Source organism: Dromiciops gliroides, chromosome 5 (genome assembly GCF_019393635.1).
Source record: "Dromiciops gliroides isolate mDroGli1 chromosome 5, mDroGli1.pri, whole genome shotgun sequence".
Classification (NCBI taxonomy): Eukaryota; Metazoa; Chordata; class Mammalia; order Microbiotheria; family Microbiotheriidae; genus Dromiciops; species Dromiciops gliroides.
The window spans coordinates 275,641,146-275,663,471 of record NC_057865.1 but is presented as its reverse complement, the minus strand read 5'-3'; the positions used below and the strand labels follow the sequence as shown (position 1 = coordinate 275,663,471).

The following is a 22,326-nucleotide window of genomic DNA, read 5'->3' as shown; positions in this document are numbered from 1 at the left end:
AAAAGTACTTCCTTTGCCATTTGAGGAGAAGACAAAGGAACATTTAAAAAATCATTTTCCCTTCAATTCTGCCAAGATGACCCGAGCCCAGTGATCTCTGGAGTGAGGGAGCCTCCTCCTAACTCCAGGCAGACAGAAAGCCACAGTGCGTGACTGGGCCCGCCCCGCCCTGCCAGCTCCTGTGCAGTGGGGCATGGCTGTGCAAACAACGGGCACGGCACCTTCTAGAAGACAAACCAAGGGTGAGCCCAGCCAGCTCAAAGGCCCAGGGAAGCTCATGCTGTGGAGCATCCTCACAAGGGGCTGGCCCCTAGATGAGAAGCAGGACCCAGAGCCGTACCCTGATCTCTCCATTGTCATCTCCCGTCGCCAGGAGGGCGCTGTCCCCAGAGAAGACAGAGCATCGCACACAGCCTTCGTGGCCCCTCAGCTCGTGAAGAGGAGAATGGCTCTCAAAGCTCCAAATCTAGGGGGGAAGAGAGTTTTTTGAGAAAGTATTCAGACTGCCCAACCCAGGAATCACCTTCTGTTTTAAAGACTGCATCAGAGGAAGCAGCTAGGTAGCTCAGTGGATAAAGCACCAGCCCTGGATTCAGGAGGACCTGAGTTCAAATCTGGACTCAGACACTTGACACTTATTAGCTGTATGACCCTGGGCAAGTCACTTCACCCTCATTGCCCAGGGCGGGGGGGGGGGGGGAGAGACTGCATCAGAATAATAACTGACACAGAAAATCATCAAAATAGACAGGACCAGGGGCCTCAGGACATACATACATATCTTGATCCCAATATATACACAAAAAACTGTGATTTCATCAGTGTGGGGGAACTCCTTCCACCAAAAAAAATCATAATCCAGCTATGACTTAATAGATAACTTCCTCCGAAGTAACTGGAGGCTCAAAGAGGCTGAATGCCTCTAGTCAGAGATGGGATTTGAATGCAGGTCTTTCTGACTCCACACCCAGCACTCGATCCACTACTACCTAAGCAAGGCCAAATCACCCACATGCAAATCCCAATTCACCAAAATACCTTTGCAGTCTTGTCGGCAGAGGTAGATGAAAACTTGGAGGTATCAGGAGAAACATCACAGGACAGAACTGTGTCTTGGTGGCAAACAAAGTCCTTCTCTACTTTGCCAGTAAGGATATTCCAAACCTTAAAAAAGAGAGAGGGAGCGTAAGCCCACTCAGGAACAGAAGAGATCAATTCCAGCCACAACCCATGAGCTGTGGGTTTTTTCAATCAGTTAATGTCAAGAGCTAGAAGCCAACAGAGCTAAGAAACAAGAGGCACGACAAAATCCCTGCTCAAACCTTCTCGCTGCCTGGACGGCCTTACGGAGCTAAAGGAGGAAAGTGAGGACGCCAACAGAAGCGCCTAACGAGGGAGGACAGCGGCCTGGGAGAGTGGGCCTCCAACACCCAAACATTCAGGTCTCTGACTGAATCAATATGGCTTCTACAAAGTAATGCAGGTGGCTGGTGTGTAGGCCGAATGAGCACGGCCACCCGAGCTTCCACTCACCTTCACCGTGCCATCAAATGACCAGGTCAGGAGCCGTGGATTCTGCAGGAGCCGAAAGTCCTTCACCGGCTCTTGGTGAGCTTTGAGAAACACAAACTCCTCTGACTGCCAGTTCCACACCTGCAGGCCAAGGGGAGAAAGATGTCGGTTAGGAATCCTACTTGGACACACACACCTTTGTGCTTCCTGACAGAGGAATGAGCTTTCCCATGTGCATGGGCATCACAGTACAGCAGACAGTCGGGAAGATGTGAGTTCAGATCCCACCTCAGACACTTCAAAGTGACAATCTAAAAGCAAGGATCTGCTCCTTCATGCCCTTGGTCAAAAAGCTCCAGGGGCGGGGGCCACTAGGTTGCGTAGTGGATAAAGCACCAGCCCTGGATTCAGGAGGACCTGAGTTCAAATCCGACCTCCGGCACATGACACTAGATGTGTGACCCTGGGCAAGTCACTTAACCCCCACTGTCCCGCCAAAAAAAAAAAAAAAGCTCCAGGGGCTCTCAAATGCCTCTAGAGCCCAACACAAGCCCCTCTCTGGTCTTTAAAATCCTCTGTGATCTGACTCTGGCCCCATCCCAGGCTCATTGCACATCACTTCTCTTCCTGCTCTCTAGGCTCCAACTCTCCAGGTCTCCTTGCTGCTCTTCCATTCGCTCTCCAGGCTCTGCCCCTTGGCGTGAGCTGTGCCCAATACCTCGCGTGCCCTCCTTCCTCACACCTGCCCCTTGGAGCCCTTCCTTTCCTTCATGACTCATTTAAGCCTCAACGTCTCCATCCCCAGCTGCTAAGGCCCTCCCTCCCAAATCTACTTGATGTGTGTTCTGTACATATGCTCAGCTGTGATGTCCTGCTTCCCTGGATGGAACAGAAACCCCTGGAGGGCAGGGACCGTCTTGGCTTCATCTTTGCCTCCCCAGTGCTGGACACACAGTAGGTGCTTAATAAATGTTTGATGATTTTAGTTTTGTGGTAGAAATAATACACATTACTTACCTAGGTTTCTAACTCACAAAAATATCTGCAAAGCCACAGGTTAACTGAAAACTCCTAGTGTTCTGGACTGGTCAGCTGACCCACACAGGAAGGTAAAGGAAAAAAGATTTCATTCAACAAACATTTATTAACCTCCTGTTGTGTACCAAACACTGGCAAAACAAAGACAAATGGTTCTTGGCCTCAAGGACTTACAATGGGTTGCCGGGGGGAGAGGAGGCAAGAATATCCAAAATGATAAGTAAATCCCACTTACTAAACCAAAACAAGAGGTGAGGAATCACCTGCTCCCTGCATTTTAAATATCTTTTCTTCTAAGAAAACCAAGGGTTAGATTCTGTGATTCTCAGGTAAACATCAGCTGATCCCAAAGATCTCTGCTGAGCTCCAAGATTCTATGTCTATGTCTATGAATTCAATCAGACGGACTCTTGAAGGACCAAGGGGCTTAGCTTCCGAAAAAAGGGGGGAAAGCAAGCCTCCCTAATAACAATTATCACCCAATAACCCAATGGATCTGCATGGCAGACTTGAAAGGAACTGGACCTGGAATCTGAGGACCCAGGTTCAAACGTCACCTCTGAAGCTGATTGCCTGTGTGACCCTCAGGCAAGTCACTTAAGGTTCCCGAGCCTCCTTTTCCTCTTCGGGTAAAGAAGGGGTCTGGCCTTGCTGGCCTGCCAAGCTCACTCCAAGCCTTCACTAAGGACCTATTGTGTGGTACTAGGGGTACAAGGCCAAGGATGAAGCCATCCCTCCTGGCAGTGGCTGGGATTTCTGTTATTTGGGTAGTCAGGCAGCGATGCAGAATGCAAGCCATCCGGGCCTGCCTATCCTGCATAACTCACATGCATGACCAACCCACACTTGCCCAAGGGTGCTTCGCTCTGGGACCACAGCCCAAAGAGCACTCACAAGGCGCCTCATCTCTGATCCCCACAACCACCCTGTGAGGGGGGCGCTACAGGCAGGGAGGAGGAAGCTGCAGCTCATGGAGGCCGGATTTAAAGTCAGGGCTTCCCGCCTCCCAGAGGTTAGTTGTTAGCACCCTGCGCTAGCAGCTTCAGCGTGCCCACATATGGCTCCCACCCAGGAGGGGAAGCAACTTCTCTGCCCCTGAAGCAGCCCCAGCTTCATTGGGGTCGCTAACTGTGCGGGCAACCAGGAAACAGGGCAGCATCTGCGACCCCATATCCCTGAATCTGCTCTGTCCTATAAAGAAAGAGGAAGCACACTGTACATGGCGGAGAGCTCCCTGTGCCCACCTGTGACACCTGTGACAACTGCTCCCATCAGACTAGACAGAGGCAGCCCAGTTACCATGGAAAGGAAATGACTCTGGAGTCAGAGGACCTTAGACCTTCTCTGAGACTGTAACATGAAGGGGATAGAGCCACTAGGTGGCACAGTGGATACAGTGCTGGCCTTGCAGTTGGGAGGACCTGAATTCAAATCTTCCCTCATGCATTTACTAGCTGTGTGACCCTGGGCAAGTGACTTAACCCCAACTGCCTTAAACATCTGGGGCCATCCCTAGTTGTTCTGATATATGTCTTGCCACTGGACCCAGATGGCTCTGGAGGAGAGAGTGAGGCTAGTGACCTTGCACAGCCTTCCCTCACTCAAATCCAATTCAGTACAGGTCATGACATCACCCCAAAGTCATGGTCCTTTTCAAGAACGAAGGACAAACAACATGAAAGTGTCAAAGAGACGTTCTCTGAGGGTCCTTACAGCTGGAGATCGCTGATCCTACATACTTGTCTATGTTACCTTGCACAAGACCCTTCACACCTCTGGGCCTCAGTTTCCTCTTCTGTAAAAAGAAGGGCTCTGGGGGCCAGCTCTCAATCTCTGAACCTATAAATGTTCCATCCTTCTCCCCACATGCTTCCCCCCACCTTGGCTCCACTGGGCTAGACAGCCACAGGTGAACCTGCATAGACTCCTCAGGAAGGGAGAGACAGGAAATTATTCTGTGCCTGATCCAGAGTTCATTCCCAGCTCCTGTCCTCTCCTTGCTGCCCTCTGAATTAGCATGTCAGACAGGGTCCCTGTGTAAGGGGTCTGAACAGAGACTGTAATGGGAGGTGGCTGAGAAGTCAGTGACTGTGGGACACATCTTTGACTGAATCTACCCTACTGGGTGAATTCAATCACATCGTGGTAGAGGCTGAACTTCCACAGGCTTTAGGAGTAAACCTGCACGAAACAATTTTACTAATGGGTGTTTTCATTAATGCCTTTCATTCCTGCTCTAATAGTGGGGAGACTTTAGAGTTTTCCAACTGTATTCTAAAAACATTAACAATTAAAAGACACTAAAAAAGGAGCCTTAAGAACAAGAGTTCCCTTAGAAAAACACACAGTAGAAAACAAAGAGCCGCTCAGAAGGGGACACAAGCAGAGAAAGTCCCCTGTTAGTGCCATCTTTAAGTTAAAAACATCCTTTAAAAACACCTGCTTTCCACAATACATCCTATGTGGATAAATAACCTTGACATTAAAGATCTACTCAGAAAACAATTAGAAGAGAAGCAGATCATAGAGCTCTCACAGCTCTGGGTAGGAGGTATAGTCTTTTTTTGGAGGGGAGGGGGCAGGCAATGAGGGTTAAGTGACTTGCCCAGGGTCATACAGCTGGTAAGTGTCAAGTGTCTGAGGCCAGATTTGAACTCCGGTCCTCCTGAATCCAGGGTTGGTGCTTTATCCACTGTGCCACCTAGCTGCCCCCGGAGATATAGTCTTAACCAAACAAGAAATAGAGCTAATTACAAACAATAAAATAGATAACTTTGAGCACATGAAACAGAAACGTTTCTGCACAGACAAAAGTAATACACCTAGGATAAGACAGGAAGGGGGGAAATGGAGGACAAAAATCTTTGTGTCAAGTTTCTCTGCTTAAGTATTTGGTATCTAAGATACATAAACAATTAACAAATATATATGTGAATATATGTATATACATACCTACATACACACACATACTCCACAACAGATAAGTGGTTAAAGGATATGAACAAACAATTCTCACAGGAAGAATTATAAAGTATTCACAACCACATGAAAAAGCGCTCCAAATCACCAGAAATAAAAGAAATGCAAATCAAAACGACCCTGATCCCATACCCTGCAAACTGACAAAGATGACCAAAAAAAGGCAACAGTCAGTCAATGTTTGAGGATGGGATGATAGGCACACTAATGCACTGGTGGTAGAGCTGTGAAATGATGCAACAATTTTGGAAAGCAATTTGGAATTATGCAAATAAAGTGATGAAAATGTCCATATCCTTTGACTTGGGGGGAAATGATTCCATTATTAGGTTTATACCCCAAGCAAGTTACCAATAAGAAAAAAGTCCCTATACAAATCAAAATATTTACAGCAGCATTTTTTTGTGATAGCAAGAAATTGGAAACAAAGTAGACATTTATTGGGGAATGGCTAAACAAATTATGGTACATGACTGTAAGGGAATATCGCTGTGCTATAAGAAATGATGAGTGGCTTTGTACAAAATTGTTGCTAGCATCTCTTTTTTTGTCGTTTGATTTTTGCTGGGCAATGAGGGTTAAGTAGCATCTCTTTATGTGGTAGCAAAGAATTGGAAATTGAGGGGATAACCACCAACTGGGAAATGCCTGAACAAGTTGGGGGGGGGATTAAAATTAAAAAAAGAAGAAATTATGAATGGAATGAATATAGAGGAGCATGGGAAAATCTACATGAATTAATACAGAATAAATTCTGCATTCTGGGTCCTTTTGCTCCTCTATCAGGAGGTGGATAGCATGTTTCATCATTAGTCCTCTGGAATCCTGACGGGTCGTATGCTAATAAGAGTTCAGAACAATAGTATTCCCTCATATTTACATACCATAATTTGTTCATCCCTTTCCCAATGTATGGTTACATATCCCTTCAGAGTCCCATTCTTTGTCACTTCAAAAAGAGCTATAAATATTTTTGTACATCAATAGAGTTTGTTTTACTTAGGACTAATCCTTCATTTAATCTACCCTGCTTCTGGTTCCCCCTCTCCCTTTACCTCCTATTTCCCTGTTGTGAAATCTGTTTATGTACCCAACTGTGTGATGATGGTGATGATGGTGGTGGTGGTGGTGGTGGTGGTGTCTGAGTAAGATAATTTCCCCTAACCTTCCTTTCCCTCCCTCTCCCTCCTCTTGCTCTCTCTTTCCATTCTTGTGTTAAGATCAGCAAAACTCTCAAACCTTGGGGCAACTAGGTGGCACAGTGGATAAAGCACCGCTCCTGGATTGAGAAGGACCTGAGTTCAAATCCAGCTTCATATACTTGACACTTACTAGCTGTGTGACCCCGGGCAAGTCACTTAACCCTCACTGCCCCTCAAAAACAAAAACAAAAACTCTCAAGCCTTGTCTAGTTAGGCTGTCTCCTTAACGCTGCTGCTGCTGGGGTGAACAGGGGACACGTATTCTCTCTCCATGTTTAAACGTAAGCACTCCATCCTTGTTTAGTCCTTTATTGGCACTTATTCATGATTACCTTAGTATGTTTCTCTTCACCCCTGTGTTCGACTTCCACATTTCTGTGCAGCTCCAGTCTTTTCATCAGAATGCTTGAAAGCCCTCTGTTTCATCAAAGATCCATTCCCCCCACCCAGTAGAGTTACACTCAGTTTTGCTGGGCAAGTTATTCTTGGCTCTAAGCCCCATACCCTTTGCCTGCTGGAATATTATATTTCAAGTTTCTTTCTCCTTTACAGTGATAGCTGCTAAATTGTGCATGATCTGACTATGGCTCCTCCTTACTTTAATTCTTTCTGGCTGCATACATTATTTTTTCTTTGACCTGAAAGCTCTGCATTTCGGTTCTGATGCTCCAGGGAGTTTTTATTTTGGGGTTTCTTTCAGGAGGTGACCAGTGGATTCTTTCTACTTCCACTTTACCCTCTGATTCTAAGAGATCTGGTTACTTTTCTTTTAAGATTTCTTGAAATATGATGCATAGGCTCTTTCTCTCTGCTTTGGTCACAGATTTTAGATAGTCTAATGATTCTTAAATTACTTCTCCTTGATCTGTTTTCCAGGTCAGTTATTTTTGCTGTAAGATACCTTACATTTACTTCCATATTTAGAGCCTTTCGGCTTCGTTTCAGTATTTCTTGTTTCTTCAACAAGTCACTGGCTTCTATTTGGTCCATTCTAATTTTCAGGGAGTTTGTTGCTTAGACAAGTTTTGTACCTCTTGTACTAAGCTGTTAATTCCTTTTCCATTTCTTCCTTCTGTTTCTCTCATCTCTTTTCCATTTTTTTCCCTCAAGCACTCTACTTCCATCTATAAAAACATTTTTCAATTCTTTTTTTTAACTCTTGCTTCATCTCTCCCAGGAATTCTGGTCATGTTTGTGCTCAAGCTGTGTTTTTCTTTGGGGCTTTGCTTGTAGATGTTTTGAAGTCATTATCTTCTTCTGGATAGGGATCCTGAGCGTTCTGGACATAATGATAGCTCATTATGGTATGGTTCTTTTTTTTTTTTCCCATTCTTTCAGCCTACTTCCTGAGTTCAGACTTGACATTAGGGCTGGACTCTGTGGCACTTCCAGGAGGTCTAAGCTGCTTTCTTGGGGGTATTGAGAGATGTGTTATTTCAGGATCTTAGCTCTGAGCTTTTAGTGCTCCCAAAGTGGTATGATTCAGGGCAAAGTCTTTTGTCCCCCTTGGTCTGAGTTCTGTAAGATTCTGACCTTGGGGGCAGCTAGGTGGTGCAGTAGACAGAGCACTGGCCCTGGATTCAGGAGGACCTGAGTTCAAATCCAGCCTTTGACACTTACTAGCTGTGTGACCCTGGGCAAGTCGCTATGACCCTCACTGCCTCACAAAAAAAAAAAAGATTCTGATCTTGGCACAGGTCTGTGAAAGGGAGATGCTGTAGGATTCCACCCCAACTGGCCATCTGGAAGCTCTGCTGGCTCAGAGTTGCAGAACTGTAGGTCTGGTCTGGGATTCCTGCCTTTGCTATCCCTCCGTAGGCTGGGCTAGATGCTGGAAGGGAAAGCCTGTCTTGGGTCTGAGTCACGCTGCTAAGCTGCTGCTGGCTTCTGGACTTCTTACTTTCTCCATATACCAGGGTCTCCCTATCTGGGAATGCCAGCCCCTCTATATACAGGTCCCCTTCTCAGTCCACCCTTGGTCTGTAACCCAGAAGACCTGCCAATTTACCCCTATCCTCATCTCTGTGCCCTGTTGTGGCTATAAGGGTGCCCCACTATGTACAGACATGGGAACCTCCTTTTATCCTGTTAGATGGTCTCTCCCTAGGTTCTGTCCACAGTGTCTACAAAACTCCTTGTGTGTCTTTCTGTACCTAGCTGGGCCAGACAAAGAAATCACTGTGACTTTCTATGGATTTCTCCATCAAGATCCAATCTGGTGGTCAAAGGATATGAACAGGCAGTTTTCTGATGAAGAAATCAAAGCTATCTATTGCCATATGAACAAATGTTCTAAATCCTTATTGATTAGAGAGATGCAAATTAAAACAACTCTGAGGTACCACCTGATACCTATCAGATTGGCTAATATGACAAAAAAGGAAAATAATAAATGTTGAAGAAGCTGTGGAAAAATTGGAACACTAATGCATTGTTGGTGGAGCTGTGAACTGATCCAACCATTCTGGAGAGCAATTTCGAATTATGCCCAAAGGGCAATAAAGCTGTGCATACCCTTTGACCCAGCAATACCACTATTAGGTCTTTTTCCCAAAGAGATCATAAAAAAGGGAAAAGGACCCACACATACAAAAATATTTATAGCTGCTCTTTTTGTGGTGACAAGGAATTGGAAATTGAGGGGTTGCCCATTAATTGTGGAATGGCTGAACAAGTTGTGGTATGTGAATGTGGTGGAATACTATTGTGCTATAAGAAACAATGAGCAGGCAGATTTCAGAAAAACCTGGAAGGACTTGCATGAACTGATGATGAGTGAGGCAGAAAGACCTGAGTTCAAATCCTACCTCAGATACTTACTAGCAGTATGACTCTGGGCAAGTCACTTAACCCTATTTGCCTCAGTTTCCTCATCTATAAAATGAAATGGAGAAGGAAATGGCGAACTACTCCAGTATCTTTGCCAAGAAAACCCCAAAAGGGAGTCAGACATGACTGAAACAACTGAACAACAAGAAAAATAAAATAATTCAATTAATTTGATTATCCTGTTTACTGTCAATGAACTACTTAAAATCTTTTTTTTAATCCAAATAAATCAGTCCCTCAACAAGTCATAAATTATAGTTGCCCAAAGAGATGAGAGTACAGTGGTTTGCCCAAACCCAAGTTTTCACGGCTCCAAGGTCAGCTCTCTCATCTGTGCCATGAGGCCTCTCATAAAAATATTTTTAGAAACAAGCATTCTCTTCATCTGTGGCCCAGACAGAAATACTGACCATTCTAGCTTTAGAGCAACACTCACTGAAAGTGACCTCAGGCTTCTGAGATCTAAGCACCGTGGCCAGGTCAGGACTGCTTCTTCCACTCCACAGTACAACTTTCCTTCCTTTCAGTCACTCCTCATTGTGTTGCTCTTTAAAAGCTCAGAGGCCATTTCTCAGGAATCTCGAGCAAGAGTTTTATTCTACAGATCCATACTTCAGGAAACATTCCTTCACTTAAAAAGATCCTGAGCAGGGGAAAGCAGGGGAGCTCGGCTCTCACTTCTAAGGGAGAATCACCAGGCCGACTGCAGGGCTTCATTCCGGCTAGGAGACCTTGAACTTCAAGCTGGTGATAAAACTCTGTAAGACAGGAAAACAGCTGCCTGGCAAGATTTCATCTGCTCCTCTCCTGTTTGTGGTCTGGCTTTGCCTAGTTCAAAGACATTCATGGGAGAAGAAAGGCAAGCGTGTGCTGAGCTCAGGGCTCAAATGCCTCAGTCTAGATACCGACACACCTGGGGGCCACATTAGTTAGCCAACCTCCATCTGGAAGCAAAATTCTCCTGTCGTATCTCATTCTTTTTATAGATCCCACACAAAAAGAGCTCATGGATGACTTTGGGGATGTGGAGGGCTATGATTTAGGCTTTCTTTTTTTTTTTAGATTCTAAGTAGCTGAAGTTAAACAAGGAAACGAAAATATTCTATTAAAATACATTAAAGCTCAAATTTTGGACCACAAATTTTTCATTAAAATGAGTGAGTCTTTTTAGAGTTGTGAGGACCACAAACCCTAAATATGGTCGTTTTTTCTTTGAAGAAATAACGGTAGCATCTCGCCTTTGTTGTTCAGTCATTTTTCAGTTGTGACCAATTCTTTGTGATCCCACTTGGGACTTTCCTGGCAAAGATACTGGAATGGTCTATTTCCTTCTCCAGCTCATTTTACATATGGGGAAACTGAGGCAAACGTGGTCAAGTGACTTGCCCAGGGTCACACAGCTGGTAACGTCTGAGGCCATATTTGAACTCACAAAAATGAGTCCTCCAGGCATCACTGCTTTGGGCACTTTGGTGCCACCTAGCGGCCCTATCTCACCATTACAGAAGGCTTCACTTTTTTTTTTTTTTTGCAGGGCAATGGGGGTTAAGTGACTTGCCCAGGGTCACACAGCTAGTAAGTGTTAAGTGTCTGAGGCTGGATTTGAACTCAGGTATTCCTGAATCCAGGGCCGGTGCTTAATCCACTGCGCCACCTAGCCGCCCCCTCACCTTTACAGAAGACTTGAAGGCATACAAAAAGCTGTGAGGTAAACAGTAGAAGTACAAACAAGGGCATTACAAACAAGGAAACTAAGGCTCAGAGGGGTCTTGTGGCTGTTCCAACCAAGCTCACAAAACGAGCTAAGTGCTGCATCAGTATTCAAAGCCAAGACCCCTGATTCTTTCCATTGCACTTGCCTGCCTGAGGATGACACTAGGAACCGGACCTCCTGTTTCCCTCCCAGCTGAGGAAATTCCCTCCACCAATTCAGGTCAACGCCTTCTCTGCAATTCAGACTTAGGGCAGGGGCTTTTAACCTGGAGTGGATGAACTAAAAAACGTCAGTAACACTATTCTAACATAATACACGTTTTCTTCTATGCACTTAAAACACGCAGGATTCTGTGAAGGGGCCCAGAGGCTTCACCGGATGACAAGTGCACAGAAAAGAGCCCTGGTCTTAGAGGTGCCTGGAGGAGGGAAAGGCTGGGGTTCAGTCCCAGGTAGCCCAGTGCACAGAGCCCTGGACTGGAGTTCAAATGCTGCCTGGTGACCCTGCACAAGTCTCTTCCCTCGTCTCTCAGCCTCCATTTCCTCCTCTGTAAAATGGGGACACTAGCAACCCCCCCGGCTCCCTGGCAAACCTTTAAGTGCTCCACAAACAGGAGCCGCTCTTAGTGGCCGGGGCAAGCAGCCGGGATGCATGTGTCAGGGCAAGGCCTGGAGCCAGCTCATCCCCTGGCTTGGAGGCCAGATTGATCCACTATACCAGGTACTTCTGCTACCTCCGAAAGGGGAAACATGAAGTGATATTGATTAGCTCTCTCTATGGATGACAAGACGATGAATCACTTGAGGTCTTCAAGGAAGAACTGGCTTGTCTTGGTCGCGTTCTGCTGCTTACTGCCTGTCAAAGGATCTCGCCAGGCCTCAGTTTCTTCATCTGTAAGCTATCTGCTTCCTGACTCTGGACATTAAGATCCCATGACCGCATTCTGAAAAAAAGACTGCCTCTGAACATGAGCTGAACCCCTACGACGAGCTCTCTGAAAGAAAACCATCTACAGGTCTACATAAAAAACGCTGCCAATGATAAGAGCGTGCCAGCTCACGAGCTGGAAGGGTTCTCAGAAGCCATCGCGTCCAACTCCCTCATTGCACAGGCGAGGAAACTGAGGCTTTGTGACTTGTCCGAGGTCATACAAGTAGAAAGTATCAAAGGTGGGATTTGAACCCCAGACCCCTCACTCCAGGGCTGATGTTCTTTTCACTGTACTTTATTTTTTTGTTTTTTTGCAGGGCAATAAGGGTTAAGTGACTTGCCCAGGGTCACACAGCTAGTTAAGTGTCAAGTGTCTGAGGCTGGATTTGAACTCAGGTCCTCCTGAATCCAAGGCCAGTGCTTTATCCACTGCACCACCTAAGTGCCCCCTTCATTGTACTTTAGTAGTACTGTACTAGACAAATTTGGGAGGAACAAGGTGGCTTCTCCAGGAACCAAAACTTACTAACAGAGAAAGTCCCAGCAGAATATCTGCCCCTTCCATCATTTCTGTTCACAGCCTGAGGTCATAAATTGCAAAATGGGTTTTATAGTCATACCTACCCACACATAAGCAGCTTAACTTCAAGGAATCCTGAAGTAAACAGCTGAAGTTCATGGGGAACAAGGATCTGGAAAGGGAGGGGATTTCAGTGACCCTCCCACATTTTACAGCCTAGGAAACTGAGGCCCTTGGAAATGAAGTGACTTGCTCCAGGTCACCCAGGGGTAGAACCGAGGTGCCCTGACCCTGAAGCCATTTGCACCACACTGCCTGCCCAAGTTCCTTTCAATTAAAATCAATACTACATTAGTAGATGGGCAAAGCTGACCAAAAAGAACAATGACAAATGTTGGAGAGGCTGCATGAAAATGGGCCCCTTAGTGTCTGATGAGTAGAGCTGTGGATTCTAAAAGGCATGGTCACCTCCCCCCCCCCCCACCCATGGAGAAGTTCAGTCATTCTGCAAAGTGACATGGAACTTTGCCCCCAAAGTTACTGAACTGTCCATCTACTTTGACCCAAAAGTACCACTACAAGACCTATACCCAAAGACATACAAAAAAAGAAAAATAGCTTATGTATAGCATAAGTGATTAGTATGTGTGTATACATATATGTATGTATGTATGTATATATGTGCATATAATATGTATGTGTATATATATATATATATAGAGAGAGAGAGAGAGAGAGAGAGTATAGTATAGTATAGTATAGTATAGTATAGTATAGTATAGTATAGTATAGTATAGTATAGTATAGTAAAGCAGCTCTTTCTGTACTGGCAAAGACCTGGAAACTAAGAGGGGCCCATCGTTTGGGGGATGGCTGACCTGGAAACTAAGAGGGGCCCATCATTTGGGGGATGGCTGAATGGATTATGGTATGAATATAACTGGATACTGTTGTGCTGTAAGAAGCAATGAAGGGGACAGTTTCAGAGAAATCTTGGAAGACTCAAATGAATGGATGCTGAATAAAGGAGGCAGAACCAGAAGGACAACAACAATACCGGAAGATGACCAACCATGACTCCTGCTGAGAAGGGATGGACTCAAGGTACAAAATGAGACATGGCCAATGCAGGGATTTTTCTTGCTTGACCATGCCTAATTGTCACAAGGGGTTTGTTTTTCTTCTCCCCCACCTCCCCCCCCCACCCATGGAGAAGAAAGAAGGAGATGGAGAAAAGATATTTTTCCTTACTTTTTAAAAATGTGATTTAATAAAAAATTAGAATTAACATAAACCCTAGAGCCAGAAGAATTTCACAGAACATCTTGTACTTATTTTACAGTTAAGGAAACCGAGGCCATTTTAGGATTCAAACCTGGGTTCTCTGACTCCCAACCATAACTCTTTACACTGCAGGTATCTAACTTTTTAGCACAGACAATACATTTGGCCGCTTATATGACCGGAAAAAAACGATCAGTCTTGGCTCCTTACTGGCCCCATCTAGATAGCAGTGTATTTATTCCCTTCTAAGTCTGCATGGCTGGAACGCCCCACCCCCCGCATCTGCCTTTTAGAATCCCTTGCTTCGTGCAGTTGCTTGTGCCTTCCCCCCAAAATTACCTTGTCCTTACTTTGTGTACGTCTGTGGTCTCTCCCAACAGAACATAAGCTCCCCGCAGGCGGGACTGTTGTGTCTTTGTCTCTGTTTTCAGTGCCTAGCACAGTGCCTTACATGTGGTATACACAAAATAAATGGTTTGGGTTTGTCTCTGTATCCGGGGCAAGCACAGTGTCTGGGACACAGTCGGTGCTTAATAGTTGGTGATGCACGGATAGATGAATTGAAATGATGTCTGCTCAATTACAAGCTATACTAGATGGAGCTGGTGATGCCTCTTTTGTTCATCTACCTCATGAGAGGCTCTACGATAAGCTGTTTCATCTTCAATAGGAAAGGAAGGAATTCCACTCGCCCAGGCATTCCCGTCCTCTGGTAAATATGCCTCCAAGGCTTATAAACCAGGTACAGAGAATGGGGTAAATAACCATATCGTCCCTTTCAAATTAATCTCCGAATCTGATTTCTGATTTGTACACACTTGGAAAACTCTACAATGTATTTCCTTCCACATTAAATATGAGGTTTGCTGAAAACCAAGGAGTCTAGAGACCAGAAAAGGGTGGGAAACACGGCATGAAAGGTTTCTCCATAATCTGTATGTGTGACCCCCGCAGTGTGCTGCAGATAAAGCTGACCCTAAATGGCTTTTCATAAAACACATCTGGCCTTTTGACACCTTTAGAATTCATATGCCAGGAAAAGCGGCCCTCCATCCCACAAAGCTTCAGTGTCCTTCACTCACCTGAACTGTAGAATCGTCAGAGCTTGAAATAAGGGTCCTCCCCTCTGATGTGAACTGCACCCGTCGTACCGCCTTCTCATGCCCCATTCGGGATCGAAACTCTCTTCCGTTGGGGAGCTCCAGAATCTTCAAGGGGGAAAAGCACACCCAGATCACTTGCAGGAAGGCCAGGCAGTGACATGCATAAACAGACCAAGGACCCCTCGGTGTATCAGGAAGAAGGTAATAGATGGCCTTGGTGGGGAGCTTGCTGTCAAGTGTAAGACATGCAGAGTGCACAGCAAGCCGGCCACCACTGCAATGCCCATGGACAGCCAGTGGTCCTTGTGAGAAGCCTAATAACCAGTTCACCGATCAGGTGGCACCCTAGCCCTAAACATGTTTTCAGATGTCTTCTGATAGGCCATGCTGACTTTTCCTCTCTAAACAATTTGTTGTTTATTGTTGTTAAACTGTTTTTCAGTTATGTCCAATTCTTTCCTCGGTTTCTTTAACTGTAAAATAAGAGAACAAGATGTTCTCTGAAATTCTTCTGGCTCTAGGGCCTATGTTAATTCTAATTTTTTATTAAGTTACATTTTTTTAAAATGAAGAAAAATCTTTTTTCTATCTCCTTCCTTCTCCATTGGAGGGGAAAAAGAAAAGCAAACTCCTTGTAACAACCCCATTTGGGATTTTCTTAGCAAAGATACTGGAATGGTTTGCCATTTCTTTCTCCAACTCATTTTACAGATGAAGAATCTGAGGCAAACAGGCTTAAGTGACTTGCCCAGGATCACAAAGCTAGTAAGTGTCAGGCCCAGTAGTCTATCCACTGTGCCACCTAGTGGCCTTCTCTAAATAATATTATTTCTCATATGGGATGGTTCTCCGGAAGGAGAACACTAGGGGTAACTACGATGATGTCAAAAGCCAAAGATATCAATAAAAGTTTATTTTCTAAAAAATAATAATAAGTTTGGAAAGAACTTTCTCATTTAATCCTAACAATTACTCTACAAAGAAGGTTTTACATAGTGGAGAACATATAGTTTTCACATAGTATAGTGGGGAAAACCCACAGGATGTGAAGTCAGATGGTCTGGGCTGTATCAGGACTCTATGTATTCTGTGGGGCCTGAGATAATCTTTTAACATCCATGGACTTCCAGTTTCTTCATCTATAAAGTAAAACCTTGAACTAGATCACTTCTAAGGTCCATTCTAGCTTGAAATTCTAAGATTCCCATTTTACAGAGAAGAATACTGAGGCTCAGAGATTAAGGACTTGCCCAAGGCAATTCAATTCACATCATTTCCTATAAGACTAACACTCTTTCTACTCTACAACCCTAACCCAATGATAAGTCCCTGAGGTCCCTTCCAACTCAGAGCCCTAGAAACAAATCAAGATGGTGGAGTGGGCAGAGGTATGTTTTCCAGACCTACTCACAACTACCTCAAAAGAGATCTAAGAGGGCAGCTAGGTGGTGCAGTGGATAGAGTGCCGGCCCTGGATTCAGGAGGACCTGAGTTCAAATCTAGCCTCAGACCCTAGACACTTACTACCTGTGTGACCCTGGGCAAGTCACATAACCCCAATTGCCTCACCAAAAAAAAAAGTCACAAAAGAGATCTAAGAAGTGCACCAGGCTGAGCAGTGGTGGGCAAGTCTGGGGAAAAACCACAGCAGGTCATCTTTCAAGCCCAAGATCACAAATTCAACCCAGAGGCAAGTGACCAGGAGAGAAGTGGCAGAATAGGCATCTTGTATCAATCCCAACCTCCAAACAGAGCCACAGGGCAACCCCTGTGACCTAAAGAAGGGACTCCTGACCCAACTGAGAGAGCCTGCAAGGGAGGCAGATAACAGGACAGAAGTAATAAGTAAGTCAACAGTCTCTGAGTGAGCCAAGGAATGAGCCGTGGAAAATGCGATTTCTGTTCCTGACTCAAATTATCATTTACCCAGAGGCCTAAGGGAGGGAGGGAGGGGGAGAGAGAGAGGGAGGGGGAGAGAGAGAGAGAGAGAGAGAGAGAGAGAGAGAGAGAGAGAGAGAGAGAGAGAGAGAGGGAGAGAGAGAAGGGATATGAGCACAAAGGAAGTTTATGTGACTTAGTGACTCCTACTTGGTGCCTGACGGATGGAAGGATGGATAGATGGATCCTAAGGCAGATGCAGCATACACCTATCTGCTTGAGATCCTGGGCAAGGTAAGACACCTTGAAGCCAGAGAGAGCTGGGCTCAGGGTCAGGAAGACCTGAACTCAAGTCTTGACCATGTGATCCTGGGCAGGGTGTCCCTGTAACCCTACAGTGACCAGGCAGTCCTCTGGTTATGATGAGCCCTATGCATGGGGAGAAAAGGCCTCCTCACTGGGAGCTCCCTGAACCTTTTAAAGTATCCCCCAAAAGGGAAAAGATATTCTGGACAAAAGGCTTTGGTGAAGGTCACGTCCAGTCTACACCAGAACAGTAACAGACAAGACAACGTGGGAGAAGCAGCTCAGGGGACTGAAGCCATCACTCCTGGCCTTCCCTTCAGATCCCCTGCCCACGGCTCCTTCTACCCACGGTACACAAGTGCAGAGGAGGAAGAGGAAAGGCCTGAGACAGAGGGGTACACTCCCTGGCTGGCATCCTTCAAGACCTGGTTCAAATGCCACCTCAGGCAGGAGGCAGGCTCTGGTCGGTCTGCTCCACCCCAACTCCCTGTCCTTCCAAGGTTATTTTCCATCAGCTCTGTAGGCAGGTGCTTCGCTTGTCTCCTACAGGAGAATGTAAGTTCTTTGAGGGCAGGGACTAGTTTTGCTCTTCTTTGTATCCCTAGTGTTAAGCACAGTGCCTGGCACTTAGTAAGCACCTAATAAATTATGACGGACTGATACCAAATCAAGGTGCCCTAAAGCACTTTGGCTAAGCCAGTGGAAAGTCACCTGACCTCTTCAATGTAAAATGAGGGAGTTGGACGGAACAGCCTCAGGCTACCTCTAGGAGCCTCTGATCATATGAAGAGCATTAATCATATCATTAGCCCCACTGTACAGATGAGGAAACCGAGTCAAGTCTAAGCCAAGGCTCAGAGCGGTTAAGGACCTTTCCTAAGGTCACACAGGGAGGGTGGGAGCCCAGGTCCTCTTATTTAGAAGCCAGGGAGGGCTCTTTCCACCTCGCTGGTCAGTGCCAAGCAATCCAAACCAACCAGCATTCTGATTTACAGCCCTATTAAGTGATGGGCCCTGTGCTCGGCACTGGAAATACAAGGACAAAAAAAAAAAAGGGGGCCCTGTCCTCAAGGAGTTTCCACTCCACTGAGGCCAAAGTGGAGAGTTACTGGCACAACCTCACTCAAAGGCTGAATGGTCTCAGAGAAGATAAATGGCCTCATGCAAATCCCCCAAGAGTCTTGGAGGATCTTTGAGAAGTTGAACTGGCAGAATCAGCAGAGACTGAGAGACACAGATAAGAGAAACAAACAAAAACAGAGGTCAAAGGTAGAGATGTCAGGGGCCGCTAGGTGGCACAGTGGATAGAGCACCATCCTGGAGTCAGGAGGACCTGAGTTCAAATCCGGACTTGAGTTCAAATCCAGCCTCAGACACTTAACACTTACTAGCTGTGTGACCCTGGGCAAGTCACTTAACTCCAATTGCCTCACCAAAAAAGAAAAAAGAAAAAAAGAAGAAAAAAAAGGTAGAGATGTCAGTTTAAAAAATTTACATCCAAACACATTAGAAAAGCTCTTCTAAAACCTTAATGAAGCAGCAACAGATGGCCAAAACATGTTTAGAGTTTTCACTGCCAGGGAGAAACACGCTTTTTCTGTGAAACTTAAAGGATCAAAATCCTGAAGACCAGAGAGATCAACACCTACCTTTACAGACCCATCTTCTTCTCCCAATGCCAGGTATCGCAGGCCTGGACTCAGACAACAGCAGCTAATTCGAGGTTTCTGGGCTTCTGACAGATAATCGGTATGGCCTGTTTTTCCATTAATTAGCTAAAATGCAAAATAAAACAGAGCAAGTGATTAAATGGTAATCGCTGCTGTGTTCTCTAGCACTGAGTTTCAATTGGAAAAGAATGGGGGGAAAAAACCCAAAATGTGCACACAGAATGTGGCCCACCAGGGCTCCCAGAGGAACAACAAAACCCTCTGCTCGCCCCAGCAGCCATTTTTAGCACCTCAGGCTTGCATTTACCTTCCTGTTTATAGCAGCACTGATGCACCAATACATTTTCATAAAAGGAAACGAGCTTCTAAAGGTTTCCCAAGTCACTGCTGTGCCTACCACCTGAGACACATCTGTCTGCTTTGGGGGTCTGCAACTGGCTTCTCTGGCTTAGAGAAGCCTGTTCGACTCAAAAGCCAGCTTTGTTCACAAAGCTTATTTTAATACAGGAGAAGATTGCTGAAAAAGACATTTCCAAAGCAAACCTACCGTTGTTCAAGGAATGAGAACCTGGTCTGAGATACCCAGGCCTCAAAAGGCAAAACCAAATGTAGAATGGAATTTATACCTCCTATATGAGCCACAGAACTAAATGCACCTTTGGGGGAGGCAGAGAGGTATCCACAAGCACAAGCTGGAGGACAGAAGTGGTCGAAAAATGGCTGGGCCACAACAGAGGTTCCTAACTTTGGGGGTGTCCTGGACCCCTTTCATAGTCAGGCTACTAAAGCCTAGCTGGATCTCTGCACTGAATCATGTTGTTAAAGGCAGAAAATAGAACCCATTGGATTACAAAGTAAACCAAAAAGATGTCATTACGGATCACTCTGAGCTAGGCATGGGATTATCTCAGTGTGCATCAGACACCAAGGTAACCAGGGTTCAGATTAGGTGCAATCCCTGAAAACCTGCTCTCCCTAGTTCTGCTAAAGTACCACCCTTTCCCCAGCATCCTTAAACAACATCTCATTGTCTTTTGGTTACCTTGTTGTATCACCCTCACTCCCCATATATACACCAATGCTGATGACAGAAACACAGAGAATTAATTCCACAAGTATTTCATTACCTAGCACCCAATGCTTCCTTAACAGATGGCACTGTGCTAGGTACTAACGACACAAAAAGGGCAAATTTCATAGTCTCTCAACTCAAGGAGCTTGCAATCTAATGGGGGAAATGTGACAAACGGGCAATTAAGATACAAGAGAGAGTGTGATAAGGGCAAGAAAACAACCCAAACAACAGGAAGGATCACAGACTGAGTTGGAAGGGACCTCAGTTTATCTAATCAAATCCCTTCATTTTACAGATGGGGAAACTGAGGCCCAGGGAGTCTGGCAGCTCCCCAGGAGGTGGTAAGCATCATAGGCTACAAAGGCTGCAGGCCATCTCTCTATGGCCCACGCTGCCTCCTAGGAAGCCTGATACCTGAATTGGGACTCGAAGGATGTGAAGGATTTCTCACTGACTTGTTAAAGGAAGAGAAGCTTCCTGCTCCTACTGTCCCTGTCTTAAACTATGAAGAAGACATGTGGTTAAGAAAGGAAACAGTGACAGCCCCGTGGCTGACATTGCTAGATCCCCATTCCCTTCCTTTTATTTCAATAACCCTAAATCTTACAACATAAGACATAGAGCAATCTTTGTTTCAGGTACAAAGCTTACAGGGAAATGGTTTGAACAATATTACTGCCTGTATCAGATTTTGTGGGGTTGTAACTTAACACATTCTCTATTTAGATGGAAGTCATAGCTATTGAAAACAAAACCTTTCTTCTCTCCAAAGTCAGCTTCACAAAGCTTTTTAAAAAGAAGCAAAAAAAAATTTTTGTTCCTTTAAGTACAAGTGTACTGAAAGTCTCCATAACCAGTAACAAGGGATTATGAGACTGTGATCTTTCTCATGAAAAGCAGTGTGACATAGGGAAAGAAAGCCAATCTCAGACTCAGGAAGACTTGGGTTCAAGTCCTCCTTGACAATTACTACCTGGATGACCCTGAACAAGTCACTTGTTTCTCAGGGGACTTTGCAGACAGGGATTGATGGAGGATGTTTTCTCACCAGACCAAAATTAAAAAATAGATAAAAAATAGGTTCGGACAAAAAAAATAAAGTGAAATAAGAGGGCTACAAATAAAACAAGTAAAATGCCTAAAATGAAATGGCTTTCCTCAGAGTCTGCTCTGCTCTGTTCTCTGATCTCTTACTTCCTAACATCCCGTGACTCGTGCATCACTCTCACCTCCCATTTCCAATCAGTTGTGCAGTCCTAGCCATTCTGTCCCCATCTCTCATCTCTTTAAATGCCTGTATGTACCTGTGTTCTCAAAGGATCCTCAATTTAGAGTTGGGTGTCCTGGGAAAGGACTATCATTCAGTATAAACTGCTTGCTTGACAGAAAGATGATTTACCCAAGGTCAACAGGTAGTGAGAAGCAAAGCTTGGGATCTTTGACCCCAAAGGCTATAGCTATCCCCCTGCCAGGCCTTCTGGCCCATCTCCATTACTGCCACTCAAGACTGGGCCTTCAGCACCATCTTACTCAACTACTGCCATCCCTTCCGTATCTGCATTCTCACCTTCTCTTCCCACCAATCATCAGAACATACATTTAGAGCTACAAACCATCTGAGGTCATCTGGTCCAACCCTCTCATCTTACAGCTGAAAAATCTGAAGCCAAGATAGGTGACTTGCCCAAGGTTATACAAAGAAAAATCAACAGAGTCAAGAGTTGAACCCAGGTCTGCTGACTCCAAAGGCAGTAATCTGTCCACTGTCCTCATCCATTTATCAAGGATTCATAACTTGAACTAAGATTTTTAAAATATATTTTGATAAATGTATTTCAATATAATTAATTTCCTATATAGTCCTGTTTTTTAATGCATTTAAAACTGTGGTTCTGTAAAGGAGACCATAGGCCTACCTAGACTACCAAAGGGGTCTGTGGCACCCAAAGGGCTCAGGATCCTTGCCATGCAAATTAATCTTCCTTATGTACATGCTGCTTTGGTCAATCTCTCCACTGCCTGAAACCTTGGATGCTTCCTTCTTGCATTAAAGTCATAAAACAACAGAGACCCTGAGAATTTCAGAAATGGAAGCACCCCTCTATAATATACCCAGTCTCTGCTTGAATACCTCCAGTGACAGAGAACTCACCACCTCCTAAGGCAGCCCATGCCACCTTCAGAGGGCTCCAAAGCCCTTGCTCCTTTCTATGATTTCACCATCACTCCTAGTCCTGTGCTGTGGGGTCAAGCAGGGTCAGTCTAACCTCTTTTCCATATGCTGGC

At 45.2% G+C, this 22,326-nt stretch overlaps 1 protein-coding gene across 4 annotated transcripts in view; it reads right to left on the bottom strand.

Annotated features, from left to right (window-relative positions):
- Window positions 1-22,326, bottom strand: part of APAF1 (apoptotic peptidase activating factor 1) — a 100,059-nt gene that overhangs the window by 9,720 nt on the left and 68,013 nt on the right. For all 4 annotated transcript variants that reach the window (XM_043969192.1, XM_043969190.1, XM_043969191.1 and 1 more), the window contains 5 exons: window positions 18,945-19,070; window positions 15,091-15,216; window positions 1,534-1,653; window positions 1,039-1,164; window positions 341-466 (listed from right to left, as the gene is read on the bottom strand). In XM_043969192.1, coding sequence (XP_043825127.1) covers window positions 341-466; window positions 1,039-1,164; window positions 1,534-1,653; window positions 15,091-15,216; window positions 18,945-19,070 — 624 coding nt within the window. The remainder of the gene's footprint in view (window positions 1-340; window positions 467-1,038; window positions 1,165-1,533; window positions 1,654-15,090; window positions 15,217-18,944; window positions 19,071-22,326) is intronic.